The sequence below is a fragment of the Quercus suber genome, unplaced genomic scaffold (assembly GCF_002906115.3).
Source record: "Quercus suber isolate HL8 unplaced genomic scaffold, Cork oak 2.0 scaffold_327, whole genome shotgun sequence".
Classification (NCBI taxonomy): Eukaryota; Viridiplantae; Streptophyta; class Magnoliopsida; order Fagales; family Fagaceae; genus Quercus; species Quercus suber.
This window is the reverse complement of record NW_027069780.1, coordinates 111742-127312: the sequence shown is the minus strand read 5'-3', so window position 1 is coordinate 127312 and position 15571 is coordinate 111742. Positions and strand designations below refer to the sequence as shown.

At 36.2% G+C, this 15571-nt stretch overlaps 1 protein-coding gene and 1 pseudogene across 1 annotated transcript; both read right to left on the bottom strand.

Moving 5' to 3' along the window:
- Positions 1-1758: 1758 nt before the first annotated feature.
- LOC112013100 (uncharacterized) lies at positions 1759-5467 on the bottom strand. Its single transcript, XM_024045488.2, has 5 exons — positions 5339-5467; positions 4101-4794; positions 3265-3501; positions 2771-2862; positions 1759-2667 (listed from the first exon to the last, which is right to left on the bottom strand). The coding sequence occupies exons 2-5, from the start codon at positions 4749-4751 to the stop codon at positions 2055-2057; spliced, it is 1593 nt and encodes a 530-aa protein (XP_023901256.2). The 5' UTR covers positions 4752-4794; positions 5339-5467; the 3' UTR covers positions 1759-2054.
- Positions 5468-6469: 1002 nt separating this feature from the next.
- Positions 6470-13795, bottom strand: LOC112027144 (ABC transporter B family member 1-like; annotated as a pseudogene).
- Positions 13796-15571: the final 1776 nt, after the last annotated feature.

Below are 15571 nucleotides of genomic sequence, written 5' to 3'. Positions count from 1 at the left end.
TTTTCCTTTCTTCCCCTTCCCCCTAAAACAACTTTTAGCTCTTTTTATTTATTTATTTTTTCATTAAACGACCGGTAGAGGTGGCATATTTTGGTTTCAAGTAATACTAATGGTATAAAATTCCATATATAAAATGGTCTATTATTGCAAATATTGGTGCTACACGTTCAAATGGTCTATTATTCCATATATAAGATTGCGATTGTTGCCAAAAGCCTTGAAGATCAATTGACATGTTCAAATGTTTTTAATAGAGAGACGTTTAGGGTTCAAATTCCCTTTTCCTCAACTGTCAAAATAAAAGAAAAAATGCATTTGTTTTTTCAGAAAAAATCTCCCATCTCATTGAGTAATAATTCAACTCTCTCTCTCTCTCTCTGCAGTATACCCTACAAAAGCATATAATCTAATCATTTAGATTGTCTTGCTTTTAACACATTGGAATCAATTTATTTCCGTACGGCATGCCCATTTGCCTAAACGATGCACATTCTCTTTTGCTAGGAGCAAATAAACCATTTTAATTATTATAATTTTACTTTTGTGTAAAAATGTATGTTCTTGGAAGGCAATCGTACCTTTTAAGGATTCTTGAATCCGACAGTTATTTTGAAGCTACCTGATTCAACAATAGGATCCCTATTGGTAAGGGATGGTAAGAGTACAGTTTGTTTAGATCTCCAACTAGGCCATGGTGGGTGGTCTGCCATACCCTGGGGGCTCGGGGGTACTACTTTATGTTTGCATTTGCTTTACTTCATATATTTACCAGAAATTTTTTGTGCTTTGGACACTTCATTAACCGCTTATTTGGCAGCCAAACTTCAACAGTCACTTCACCAAAGTTTGTTTGGTACTAGCATGCCTTTGGTTTTTGCTTAATGCATGACATAAAAATTCTTATTTTATAAGCAAACCACAAGACAACCACTTTCACACCCCAAAAAAAACAAAATGCTTGCATTTGCAATTTCATATGTGGGATCCATGTAAGCTCGTCAGCCTTGGACAGCATTAATCATAACCATACAAGTACATTTTACTACATACAAAAAGTATTTGGAATTCCTTGTATCCCATTATTCAACAATGTTGTTTAATATCTACCAACCATATAAGTGCCAGTTCTAAGTCTAAACAATAAGCTATTTAACCAATGCTTTTGAACTTTCAGCCTCCAGGAAATGGAGATAGGGAGAGGGCGAGCCATGCTGGAGAAGCAGGGCACATGCCAGATATATCAGAATGAAGATCTGAGAATTTTGCATGTGCTCTAGCTCTCCAGCTTGGACCCTCTTTCTTGCAAGTACAGGTTAAATACATTGAGCAGGCCTTGAAATAAAAGAGGTAAGTTGCCTGCAAGTTTGTCTTGAAACTTCTACTTCAAAAGATGCATTTGCTAAGGGAAAGTGCCAGTTCTAAGTCTAAACAATAAGCTATTTAACCAATGCTTTTGAACTTTCAGCCTCCAGGAAATGGAGATAGGGAGAGGGCGAGCCATGCTGGAGAAGCAGGGCACATGCCAGATATATCAGAATGAAGATCTGAGAATTTTGCATGTGCTCTAGCTCTCCAGCTTGGACCCTCTTTCTTGCAAGTACAGGTTAAATACATTGAGCAGGCCTTGAAATAAAAGAGGTAAGTTGCCTGCAAGTTTGTCTTGAAACTTCTACTTCAAAAGATGCATTTGCTAAGGGTCTAAAAAAGATCGTAGTATCACAATGTTTCATCTTCATACATAATCATTTGTCCTACATATTCTTGACATATCATTCTATTTATTCTTTAAATTAGGTAGAGGATCCATTAAGGAAATAACACACACACACACACATACACCATTTACATTAATATGGACCTTTGGTGGCCTTAATTATTTTCATACACAACTAAACTAATAAATAATTTGCAATACAAACCTGTTTGGCCAACACTTCAAGAACATTGTTTGGCTCCTATCATCTGTAGTTAGCAATCCACGTCACCTTAACCATAAGTTATTTTCAAACATCATAAGACAAACAATGTTTTTAAAACCATCCTTTGTTGATCAATCAAATACGATTCTCCAGAGCTGATGCAGCAGACTCTACATGAGCAAGCAAACAAGAATAAACTTTCTGCTTCAACCGCTCAACTGTCTCTGCTAATCCATCATTCTCAGAGCTCAATTTGCTTCTCAGTTTATCCAACCACTCATTTGCATGCTTAAGCTGTGACAATGTGACAGCAATATGGTTGTCTGGCTCCATTCGCCGTCCTGCACTGTCCTTACCTTTCTTCTCTTGGGTAACTACACGAAACCCGATATCCAATGCTCCCTCCAAAAATTTAAAAAACCAAGATCTTGTTTCATTTAAGAGAACCTCTCTAAGTTCTTTGATCTCTTTTGCACCATCCCCTTTAGCCCATTCTAATTTCTCAGTCCCACTTAACTCAATAGGGGGCTTTGGAGACTTTAACATACTTTTACCATGAATAAGACCAGCCTTTTTGCTAGTTTTGTCTGTGTTTGGAGCAGATTGGTGAGTCAATAACTGAAGTGATTTATTCTTTAATGGATCTACTACATTTGGTTGTTCAATGAGCTGGTATAGTGTGAAGAACTTGGTGAGATATAGGTGGGGGTTCTCTGGTGAGGAATATGCGCAGAGATCAGCGAACATACTGAAAGAAAAATGCACAAGTAAGACTTGGATATAATTATAAACTGGTTCCTTTATGGTGATATATTTTTGAAATGAATGATTTTGTCATGAAATGAACTTACTTGAGGCACTTGACAAGAGTTGCAGCTGTGGATGCCTCCTTTTGAGCTTCTGCTGCAACCAAAGAAGCTAAATTTCTCCTTCTAAGCATTCCCTTATAAAATTTTAATAAAGGAAAAGAAAGAAGAATTACTTAATGATTGTAAAGAAATTGTGATATTTTGCTGTTTTAAGGTATTTTTCCCATGTCAATTTTAAATTGATAAATAGGCCATCTACTCAGTCAACAAAAACTGATAACAGATAGTCCATTTGGTCAGATAGTAGGCAATGCAAGGCATATTTGGCCATAATTTTAGTGAAATGCAGCAGGATGATTGTATTTCTTCAAATTAAGTACTGCCATATATGCTACCAAAAAAGAAGCAGCAAAAGATTTCCATTGAATGGTCAATGTGGCAGATGAAACAGTAACCATATAACTAATTTATGAACTATAGAAGTTGTATAAGAATAAAAAATGATTAATGGAAGTGGAGGAAACAAGGAAAGTTACCTTCCCTGGCTTCGAAAGTTTAGCAGGTAGAGAAGCCCATAAAATTGCCTCAGCTGATTGGTTTTTATCTTTATTGTTTGATAAAAAATTAAAGTTCATGTTTTCCTGTTTACTTGAAGTACGTTTTGCAGGAGTGCTCTTCGAAGGCACTGCAGTCTCCTTGTTGTCAGATACAGCTACGTCTGGCTTTGATGAAAGTGCATCAGATCGATTTCGTGAAGGAGTCATTGAGCGTGTCTGTAATGATAGTACAAATGATTATCACTAAATAGGTTTTTACACACATTTAAGCTTCATTTGACTAACATTTCTTCATTGAGCCCATCACATGAACCATGTATCATTTATTTGATTGTCCCATTGACATGAATCATTGTCTGGAATTGGGTTTTTATTTTTTTTTATTTTTATATATATATAGGGGACAATAAATCCTAAATAATTCTGAATAATGCACACCACTATTTTCCTTTGATGTATAGAAACTGTTTCTTTACTAATTCCTATAAATAGTTCTTATTAATTCACTTATTTCACTGTATGCACCTTACATTTTTATTGTATCAGGAGCTTTGCAGAATCTAATTACATTAGGATTTCAGGGTTGTACTGCATAAAAACATGACATCCTAATGGTGCACATATATTTATTATTATTTTTAATTTTTTTTTTTTTTTATATTCTAAAATTTTCCAATGGCTTTTCAATTGTTACTATACTGATATAATTTCCAACAAATATTGCCTAGACAAACAAGGCAGGATAAAAAAAGTCCTAGAACTGTTTATTTCTTCCTTTAAGATTGGAATATATGTCAAACAAGCAAGAATCATACCTGACCTTTCAGCTCTTGCTGCTTTCCTTTCACTAATCCAATCTTCTTACTTGCTCCAACATTCTCATTCTCATTGCTCTTCCCACCTTCATTTGATTCTGCCCCAATTGCCTTGGTATTATTTGGTGTCAAAACACCCTGCATGTACCTGGATGCAACAGCTGCCTTTTCCTCTTTGATAACAATTTTCTGCCTTGAGCTTTCCTCCTTCACTTCCAATAACTCATTCAATTTTGTGCCATTTGTTCCTTCATTATCAGACTGGACTGGACCCTCTGATGGCTCTAACATTTGCATCAAATCCTTTGGATTCCCCACAAAAGGGTGGCGTCCTGGGACCGGTCTCACTCCAACAAGAATAGGAACTGGTCTTCCAGCTTCCACCCTATCAACATAGAAAAACTGCCCAAGTTGCAACTTGTTGTTCAAGATGAACTCATTGTCTTCTCTTGATAGTGAGACATATGTTGAATGAGACGAGTCAGAGACTTTTATGAAGAAGCCTTGATTAGGCCACAAGTCAGACCCAGTTAAGGCAGGCACAATGCTAATCACTTGCAGTAGAACGGATCGATATTCTCCACGTACTTTTACATTGGAATTTATACTCTGAAGAAGCTTTAGTAGTACTCCAGGAGTAAGCGATGCCATTCTTTTCCCTCGTCTTCTGAATATCCAAATTTGTAATGTCTACCTGAATGATGCATTGAAGTTCATGCCATTAACTAATCAGAGTTATATGTTTATTCCATGAAATTTACCTCATACATTACAAATATTAATCCTATGCATTCCTTCATGTCAAAGACTGCCACATTTTTCATGATGTGTAAGATTTTTCTAGGAAAATTAGATTGACACTTTCTGTCTATAGCTTCCTATTATTAATAAGGTTTCATTCAAGTGTGTGGTAATAGTAATAAAATTGCCTAACAAATGAAGGTACTGAATTGGACTAATCATTCAAAAAAATCAAGTACGAAAGTTTTAAATGTTTTGCACCCTATCGGGCTAGACAATCTGCCACAAAATAAACTGGGGGGGAAAAAAAAACTATAATGCTTGAAACATCATAAGGCTATATTCATTGACAAACAAGAATTAAACCAAGAAAGCAAGTATTGGATTTTTTTTTTCTTTCTAAAATGAATAAATAGTATATTAAGCTGTATGTGTCACAATGATGTGCTTTGGAATGAATAAAAATATTGACATGAGCAAGAAAGATGTATAAGTACCTGAGAGAGAGAGAGAGAGAGAGAGAGAGTCAGAGCATAAAGAGCCAAGAGAAAAAAAAAAGAGGTCCTTCTCTGAGTGAAAGAACAAAGTTTTGCATAAAGAAGTAAAACAACTGTAGCTTGAAGACACAAAGTGAGTCTTATTGTATTGGTCTAAGGCTTAAACAAGAGCTTCTATAGCTTTGCATGTCAGGCACGTAATTATCAACTTTCTCTTGGCTTTCAAGCCAAGAGACAATATTTACATGTTTGAATTATGTGGTCCTTTGATTTAAAATGACAAATCTGCCCCTCCTTTAGTGGAGCATCATGTTGGAGCTTTATTAGCACCGTCAATGGGCATTCTAGTCAGTTGATTGAGGTTGGTATTTTCCAGGTTGCATTTCCTTTTACGTTAGAGGAAAGGGAGCCATTGGGAAAGGTAAAGGGATTCCAATGTCTACTTCAGTCATTAATGCAGTATTTAATCATTTTAAATTTTTTGATAAACTTAATCATTTTAATTTGACTAGAGAACTTGCACATATGACACATAAGAAATGGGATAAAAATGTGACCTTTTTTTTTTTGGATAAACATATTGATGTAGATTGTAGAACAATTAGCTCTCATACCAATATGTTAACTCAGGAAAAAAAGAAAAACTTGATACTAATTAACTTTATTAACTATAATATAAGACTTAAAATAACATACAATTGACTTCCTAAACGGAATAAAACAAAATTAAAATTAATATAGTCCTATACCGAGCATTCTCTCAACTAAGGCTACTGAAAGTGAACTATTACCTAATACTTATCAAGGCTCAGCTTAGATTCATGGAAAAAGTAATAAGGAAGCCAAGTCTCTTTTCTTTTGTCCCCTTCTGACACAAGAAAAGAAAGGAAAATAAAAGGAACTCATTAGTACACCTACCCCAAGTGTAAGTTTCAACCAATCCAAATCCATTGGCCCAATTACAAATCTAATAAAAATGTAGGACCTGAATCATCTGATGTTACTTGATGTAAATAGATATAATAGTCAGTTCAAACTCTCCACTTGATGGTTGCACATTATATATCAGCTATCAATCACAAATCACAATCATTAAAATTACAAAAAAAAAAAAAATGTTTAATAACAAAATGAAGCTAAAGTTACTCTATTCATGCGAAGCAAACTTTATAAAATGAAGATATGAATAAAATATATTGCTCAGGAAAATGCATTGGCTTCAGTTTCTGCACGAACCAAGCTAGCAAACACACCATTAACATGGGAAGCCATGAGTGTCTCATGGTCCCCATACTCCACAACTGCACCATCTCTCACAACAGCAATCTTTTCGGCCTCTTTGATCGTATTAAGGCGATGGGCCACTATGATTGCGGTGGCTCGCTTAGTAATCTTCCTTAATGCATCTTGGACATGCTTCTCTGACTCCAAGTCCAGTGCACTGCTAGCTTCATCTAGTAGTAGCACCCTTGATCTCATCAGTATGGCCCTTGTTATTGCAATCCTTTGTTTCTGCCCACCTGATAACTGGACCCCACTTGCACCAACCTATAAAAAAACAACAATAATCAAGCTTTAGTCCTAAAATTTTGGAATCGGCTATGACTTCTCAAGAGACTAACCAAGGGTAGGTCACATGTAAGTAGAGAAAATTAAAAGAAATGGTAAGGTAATTATAGATTGGTCACTTGCTATGGTGTATCATATAAGGTCCCTTATAACTTATAAGCCATCTAATTAAAATTTCATCTCCCCTTGATCAAACCTTTAAGGGAATGTATTATGTTAGATCTTATGATAATCCCAGTATTTATGCCATACCTGAGTTTCAAGCCTTCAGGGAGGCCACTGATGAACTTGTGAATGTAAGCTTCCTTAGCAGCCTCTTCGATCTCAGCCCATGACGCATTTGGATCCCCAAATGCAATATTTTCTGCTATGGTCCCTGCAAACAATGCAGGCTCTTGACCCACCAAAGCTGTTTGCCTTCTCAACCACTTAACATCAAATTCCCTCAAATCAATACCTCCCATCATTACCTTCCCTTGAATTGGATCATAAAATCTTTGTATCAACCATACTACTGTTGATTTTCCTGATCCACTTCCCCCCACTAAGGCCACCATGCTTCCACCTTTGACCTTTATGTTGAAATCACTTAACACAACCACCTCTGGCCGAGAAGGGTATGCAAATGTCACCCTTTTGAACTCAATATCCACTGGCTTTGACCTTTCAATCTTTCTGCCTTTTCGTTGATCATTACCAATCAATGGCCTACGATTAATGATGTTGAGTATTGCTGGAATTGCTGTTGCAGCCATGGAAGTTTCTGGGGCTAGACCAGCTAATTGTCCAACAGAAAATGAGCCCAAAACAAGAATGAGAAATATCTTATATACCACCCCAAAGTTTGTTGTGTCTTCTTGGACAAGGCGTGCACCATACCAAAGGATTAAGGTATATGCTCCGTACATGGCACCACGAGAGAAGCCAAGTGTTAGGCCTTGAATTTGTGACCTTTTCACTGATTTTTTCTTAGGCTCTGATAAGGCTTGGTCAAATGACTTTATTAACTGTTCTTGAGCTGAAAATGTTGTGACTGTTCTAATGTTTGAAACTGCACCAGCTGCAATATTGCTAGCTTTGGCATATGATTTGTTATCAAGTCTTGGTCCAATATTTATGATCAAACTCAAGTAGCTTGTACCAAGTCCAACTGCAGCTGAATTCAATCCCATTAATAAGACTGATAGACGATCGCCAAGGACGGAATGAAAACTAGTACAACCAATTGAGAGCCTTGAGAAAAGTACCCCAGTGGAGTTTTCTTCAAAATCAAACCAACCAGGTTCTTGCTTTAATATAGATTGGAATAAGAGGTCTCTCACTCTTATTGTGAGATTTGTTCCAGCCCAACCACACAAACCTTGCTGTCCTGTAATGAAGATCATACACCCAAAGCCAAGCCCAACAATTACTAAACAAAGGTCACCGACTTTTTGTTTCATCTTTGATGGGGGTTCAGCAACATTTAACTGAAGGGCTTGTTCAAGAATTAGAGGAAAAATAGATAGAACTGCACCTGCAAGCAATCCCAAGAGAAATCCTAATAGTAACATGAAAATGTCTGGTCTTTGTAACTTCCAAACTTCTGAAAGTTTATAATTTTCTGGATTTGTTTCTTGCTTTTCTTCCTTCTCTTCTAGTTCTTCATCTTGCATAGACTTTAGGTAATTCGACCTTGAAACATCATTTAAGTGCTTTGATCCCGATACATCATAAGCGGATTTCTCATTCATAGACAACTCAGAACCTTTTCCAGTATTATTTTTTGAAGTGCGGTTTGAAACTGCATCAGAAGCAAGCTTGACAAGGCTATTGTAGGCCCTGGCTTTTTCCATAAGCTGATTATGGTTGCCATTTTCTACAGCAGAACCACGGTCAAGAGCCACAATGGTATGAGCATTTCTTACTGTTGCTAGCTTGTGAGCAATGACAACTGTGGTTCTGCCAGAGCAAATCTTGTCAATGGCCTGTTGGACTATGGTCTCAGACTCAGGGTCTAGTGCACTGGTAGGCTCATCCAAGAGAAGGATGCTGGGGTCTTTGATCATGGCACGAGCGAGTGCAATTCGCTGTTTCTAACCACCTGAGAGCTGGGTTCCCCTGTCTCCAACCTGTCCAAGTAAAGTAATTAAACCAAGGTAGACTATGAATGTATTTTGTAAGTATTTATATATGTATAACGGTCTATGTATATGTTGTTAACTATGTCTGATTGGACCTGAGTATCATAGCCTAGTGGGAGGTCAGTGATGAATCTGTGAGCATTCGCTGCAACGCAAGCCGCAATTGCCTCTTTCTTGGTAGCATTCTCCTTCCCCATCATCACATTTTCTATTATGCTTGTGGCAAAAAGAGCTGGCTCCTGACCAAGCATACCTATCTGGTCTCTTAGCCACTTGACTTGCAGTGTCCTTAAATCATGACCATCCAAGGTGATTGTTCCTGCCAAAAGTTTTGATACTCTAACCAAATCAGGAGTGAAATGTAGTAATGGCAACACTTTTGCATAATATGATCATAAGCTTACCTATGATAGGGTCATAGAACCTCTCTCTAAGAGCAAAAATGGTGGAAAGCCACTTGCACCAACCAATGCAAGAGTCTTATGAGATGGAATCACCAGATGAAGAGAACTGAGAATTTGAGCATTGGGACTAGATGGGTATGCGAAAGTAATGCCTTTGAACTCAATCGTTCTATGAACACTTTTGATTGCCCTCCCTTCAGGGCTGTAGGGATCCATCTCTGGAACTCTGTCTATAATTTCAAACACCTGGCTTGCCGCCACAATTCCTTGTGCAAATTGAGCATAGTATGGTAGCGACAATGCCAAGCCCCTGTGAAAATGTAGACACGTATCTTTCATGTCAAGTACTAAGAACATTGTAGAAGATTTGGTGCCTTTTCAAGAAAATTTCAGAATCATTTTAATGTCAATGGGTTGATCAGAAAAATTTGACGATTTGTTTTTTCGTTAAGTGAAAATGAAAATAGTAGTTAAGACCAATTAGTGTTAATTCCAAACTCTTCTTAAAATGATGTGATTATTTTCTAACAAAATATAGTTGAATATATTAGATTTTCTAAATTAAGTTATTTATATTTGTTATTTAAAAGTGTTTAAAATTTTGTAAGGTTTTTTTTTTAAAGAAAACATAATGCACTTTAAATTCAATTTATTATATAAAGCAATATATTTTATAAATAATGTAATGCTTGGTTGGGATTTGTTTCTAATACTCCTTACAAATGATTTATATTCTATATGTCTTGAATGACCTAAAGAGAAAACATATATAAGTAAATTTATCACGAAGAAAAAAATATACAAGACTTTAATAACATAATAAAAATGTAATTTTATCAAGAACCTACCAAAATCACACTAAGAATGTGACACAATGAAGCAGCCCCTCTTTCTACAAAATCTTCTACTTCCAAAATATCAACGAAATGGACTGAATGGAAGTAGACTAAAATGGACCTAAATAGACTGAAATAGATCGAAATGGACCAAATGAACTGAGTTAGGCTGAATGGACTGAATTAGACTGAAATGGACCAAAGTAGACTGAAGTAGACCGAAATCGATTGAAATGGACTAAAGTAGATCAAAATAGACCAAAGAGAACCTAATCGACCAAATAGGCCAAAGTAGACTGAATTAGACCAAAATAATCCGAAGTAGACCTAGATGGATCGAAATGGACCAAATGAACTGAAGTAACCTAAATGGATTGAAATGGACCAAAGTGGACTGAAGTAGACCTAAATGGACTGAAATGGACCGAAGTAGACTGAAATGAACTGAAGAGAACCTAATGGACCAAAGTCACCCGAAGTGGACCAAATAGACCAAAGTGGACAGAAATGGACCGAATAGACCAAAGTTGACTTTATGGACCGATTAAACCGAATTAGACTGAAATAATCCGTAGTAGACCTAAATGGATCAAAATGGACCGACCTAGACTGAATAAACCAAAGTGGACCAAACGAACTGAAGTGACCTAAATGGACTAAAATGGACCGATCTGGACCGAATTAGACCTAAATGGACTGAAATGGATTGGACTGGACCAAATTGGACCAGTTGGACCGAAATGCTACATTGATGTTGCTTAAAGGAGTATAACAACAATAAATGTTATGCTTCAGCTTTTAGATATTATAGATGCAATGTGTAGGATAATGTTATAAAAGGCACATGTAATTGAGAAACTAATTTTCATTTAATGGAATTAGTTTGCATGATTCTTAGTAATTTCTTAAGAAAGTGGATATCAAGCTTATTACCTTCCCCAACATTGACACCAAAGAAACAAGCAATGGCAGCACCTCCAGAGATCTCTCCCCTAGCAACCAAGATACCTCCATACCAGAAAGCCAATGCCCATGTTGAATAAGTAACCAAATAGATTACTCCAGTTCCTGCACCCTTAGCAAAGCCAAGCTTTGCCCCAAGAAGCATTGATTTTGTCAACAATTCAGCATATCTTGCAGTCAGTTTATCCTCGGCTACAAATGAAAATACAGTTCTGATTGAACTGATGGCTTGCTCTACCACACTACCAGCTTTCCTATTATGTTATTCTCTTTTCTACTTACCACTTCTTTTGCAGCTAGACCTACATAAATAGCTTTGTAAGCAATACCACAGAACATCATCAATGGGATGACTGAGAAGACTACTAGAGATACTTTCCATGACCTCAAAAATCCAACAGTATATCCACAGATGAAGGTAAATATATGGTGGATGAAGTGTGCCATCTACAGTTAAAAACACACACAAAAAAAAAAAAAAAAAAAAAAAAAAAAAAAAAAGGAGGTGCAAATTTGTTAATGCTATTTGTCTTTATAACATGCTACTTAGCTTTTCTATAAACATAGACATACTGCTGGCTTAATTCTCCAAACAAATACTTCATATGAGATTATCTTGTAATTATGAAGCAAACAACAAATTATAATGAAAGGGAATGTGAAATATTTTTTTGAAACATTGAGGTTTAACCTTCTCTCCATCACTTCTTGTATTTGGGCAACATCACATGCATGAAATCACTAGTGCTGATTTCTGTGTCAAAAAAGCCAATATCCTGTCGCAGAACTGCTCTTAGATATTCTGTTCTTATTCATTGAGCAGATCTCTCTCCAACCAGTCTCCAGCAAGTGATCTCTGCAAATTTTGAGATATAGAAAACAGTACACTCTGGTATTACTTTTGAAGATATTCAAGTCTTACAAAAAAAGGCTCTAAAAGTTACGAAGGAAAATGAAGATGAAGTATTGTAGGTCTTTATTCTGTAATCTCCCTCTTACCCAGGTATGCTCCAACGACCACAATTGCTAATAATCCAGTCATAATTAGACCTACCTAAGAATTGAAAATTTCAAAGAAAAGATGATTAATTTCCAGTTAGTCAAAATATATTCTGACTCATTCTTTTGGTTCATTACAACAAAATATTTAAGAATTTTAGAATGTAACCTATTAATTTATCCTTTCAGTTTTGTTGGAATAATAGTTAAATGATTAAATTTACATTTTCCTAACGGCTTAAACTTTTAGAACAATTGAAAATTTATCATGGTATTAGAGCAAGTGGTCTTAAGTTTTATGTTTTTGTAACAATTAAAACTTTATCAGGTGGAACATTGAGTTGCATAGTAAGGCTAATCCTCCATTTTCAATCCTTTATCTTCCACGGTTCTATACCCATAGACCTCCCTTCTGAGGCTGGAGGGGCAAATGGTACCTGTTATTTCACTCTAAAAATAATGGCACTAGGGGGGAAAAGGTTATTTATACAGAAAGTTGTGTACCTTCTCTACATCCTTCATCATCTGGCCTTTTTCTCCATTTGGCGATTCTGTGGCAATCTTATTCACAAACTCTCCAAAAAGATAAGAATACCAAGGAAGGGATCCTCCATTAATCAGAGCTCCCAAACAACCCAAGATCACAAGAAATATATCCCACCTTGTTGAATACTTGAACAAGCCAAGCAGCCCAATTGATCATCACCCTCATCATCATCATCTTCCTCATACGCCGAAACCTTATTACTGTCATTGTACTGATCATCACCCCTATAATGATGACTTGGAGTTTGCTGACCCCCATGTGATATCCCATGACCATTGTGCACATAACTATATTGCTCACCATGGTGTCCAATATTTGAAATTTCATGACCACGGTGATCATAACGAGATTGCTCACCAAGGTGTGATAGGTCATGACCATGATGATGATAATTACCTTTATGAGACGAGCCATTAAGAAATTTATGTTCTTGAGACTCATATTTAATCATATTAAGCTCATCTTTCGTAGCCGAAGGACCACTACCAGTTCCATCTCTAATGTCCACTGTTGAAACCCCACGAGGCCTACATTCACCAGAAATGAAACTGTTTCCATAAAATGGACTCTCGCCATCTCTAGCAACATAACTTCGAAGCTCAAGCCTCCCTGCAGAAACAGCCCCATAGCCTGAATAATCATGATATGGACTTCTAAAGTCTCGAAAGCCTTTTGATCGAGAATGGTAATAGTCATTGGCTGAACGACGAAATATACGACTCTCTGAGGGGGGGCATTGGAGTCCATGGATTTAAAGCTGCACTTAAGTTGCTACTAGCATGCCAGCTAGTAGGCTCAAACTGCCATGATAGTTCACCTTGCCATGACATGTCATTGTCTGAGGCAAAAGGTGTGGCCGGAGGTCTGTTTCGGGTTCTTCTAGGGGTGGGAGTATGGGACCTGTGATGATCAGGGCTAGAAGAAGTGCCAAAGTGTGAGCTGGTGGGTGTGAGATGGAGGTGGTTTTGGTGGCTTGAGGGAGAGTAGAATTCCATTTCAAAGGAGGAGTCAGCCATTGATGGAGGAGTGTGATGGTGTGGAAATGTGGCTTGAGCTTGAAATGGAAGTGGTGAAGAGGAAGGGAAGGAGAGCATATAGAGGAGAAGCAAAGAACAAGGGCTACATTGTAGTTGGCGTCCATTGTTGGTTTTTTAGTCACTATACTTTGCCTCTTCCGCCTGTATTTTAGTTTAGTTAATTAGTCTAAGGTGGATTACCGATTAAACTAACCTGTAAATTCTCTTGTCAAGCCTAGGTTTTAAGCTTGCTTAATTAAATAAAAAAAAAAGTTTATTTTGGTGCCTTGACTAAATAGTAAAGAACAATTATTATAAAGTAAACCTCATAAATTTGAAATCTTATCGGATCTTTAAAAAAAAATGAAAAAGATTAGTTGTTAAAGGTTCTGTTTAGTATAGTCCAAGTTGCTCTACAGGATCAGAACAATCGAAATATAGGTTCAAGGTTCTCTTTGTTTTGTCTGAGTTGAGGTCTTGTAATTGTAAAGGTACAAGGACTAGCAACATTATGCATAAGAACAGGAGGGTCTATTGTTCTAGTTTGAAAAAATGTCAATACATTTTGTTGACTCATCAAATTTTAAAGTTAATAGCGTCATACAATCCTTCTTTATTCAACCAAAGGGAGATTTTAACCTCTTTTTTAAGTTGCAACACTATTTGAATAGACAAATGGCCTTGTTTTGGGTATGTGAGTTAATCCCTAAAGACAGACAACACAACATAGTGCACGGCCAGCTTATAATGCAAGGAGGCCGGCTAATGTTCATAATCATAGTTTCCTTAGACATTGACTTATCATTTTAGGAAATATTAATATATAAAAAAATGTGTATCTTTGTAAACTAAGTGATGATTTATAGTTGTAGATACTAAATCTTAGCAGTATTTTCTCGAATTGTGATGAGTTGTTTTCACTTTTTTATGAAAACGATTTCTTTGATACAGAAGCTTGTGAGTGTTTTTATAACATATAATCTCTCCCTAGATGACAGCAAATTATCAATAGTTTATATTTACCAGGCTTTCCTCATTTGTCATTAAAATGTGATTTAACAAGGGTCCAGACTGGATCCACTGGTGAAGAGACCACAGCATCCAACAATGAATGATAGTCAATTATACATGAAAGAGTGACCATGACACTGCCCTCAAAAAGTTCTCAAAAAAAAGGATAGATACATTTTTCAAAACAAAATAATAAGTCTTGTTCCACAAAGTGGGGAACACGGACCATCTCCAATAGGAACTCCCAAAGCTTAGGGAGGAATAAAAGAGATACATTTTACCATCAAATCCAACTAGCATCAAAATGGACAATTACGTTTTCATAGTTTAAAATATGAGACTTTTCAAAAAGAAAACAAATGAAAATACAAGAAAGATGCACGATACCTATTAGCTATCCACCTGTAAGGTTATGTATGATATAATTTGGGTGGATTTGATTGGATTGAATTGTTTAAATGTGCATTAAGCAGGCATGTGCTGATTTCCATATCGAATTATTTACTAGATGAATCTTGAGTTCATAAGTGATTGCGAAAAGTCTCGATTGCAACTATTTTTTTTAAAAATAATTTGATAGTTGGGGAAAATGGAATTTGACCCCAAATGTCATTACTCTTTACCAAAAATATGACTTATAATTTTCTTTCATTTTTATACCTACAATTATTTATTTATTTTTATTGAATGACAATTTTATACCTACAAAGGATGTGTGACAAGTTTTGACATAAAAAACTTGTTAATGATAACATTGGTTTACGA

Coding starts and splice junctions, on each gene's coding strand:
- LOC112013100 (XM_024045488.2), bottom strand. CDS start 4,751: ATGGCATCGCTTACTCCTGGAGTACTACTAAAGCTTCTTCAGAGTATA. Junction 2,863..3,264: donor AACTTTCGAAGCCAGGGAAG/GTAACTTTCCTT, acceptor AAATTTTATAAG/GGAATGCTTAGAAGGAGAAA. Junction 2,668..2,770: donor ACTCTTGTCAAGTGCCTCAA/GTAAGTTCATTT, acceptor TTTTTCTTTCAG/TATGTTCGCTGATCTCTGCG.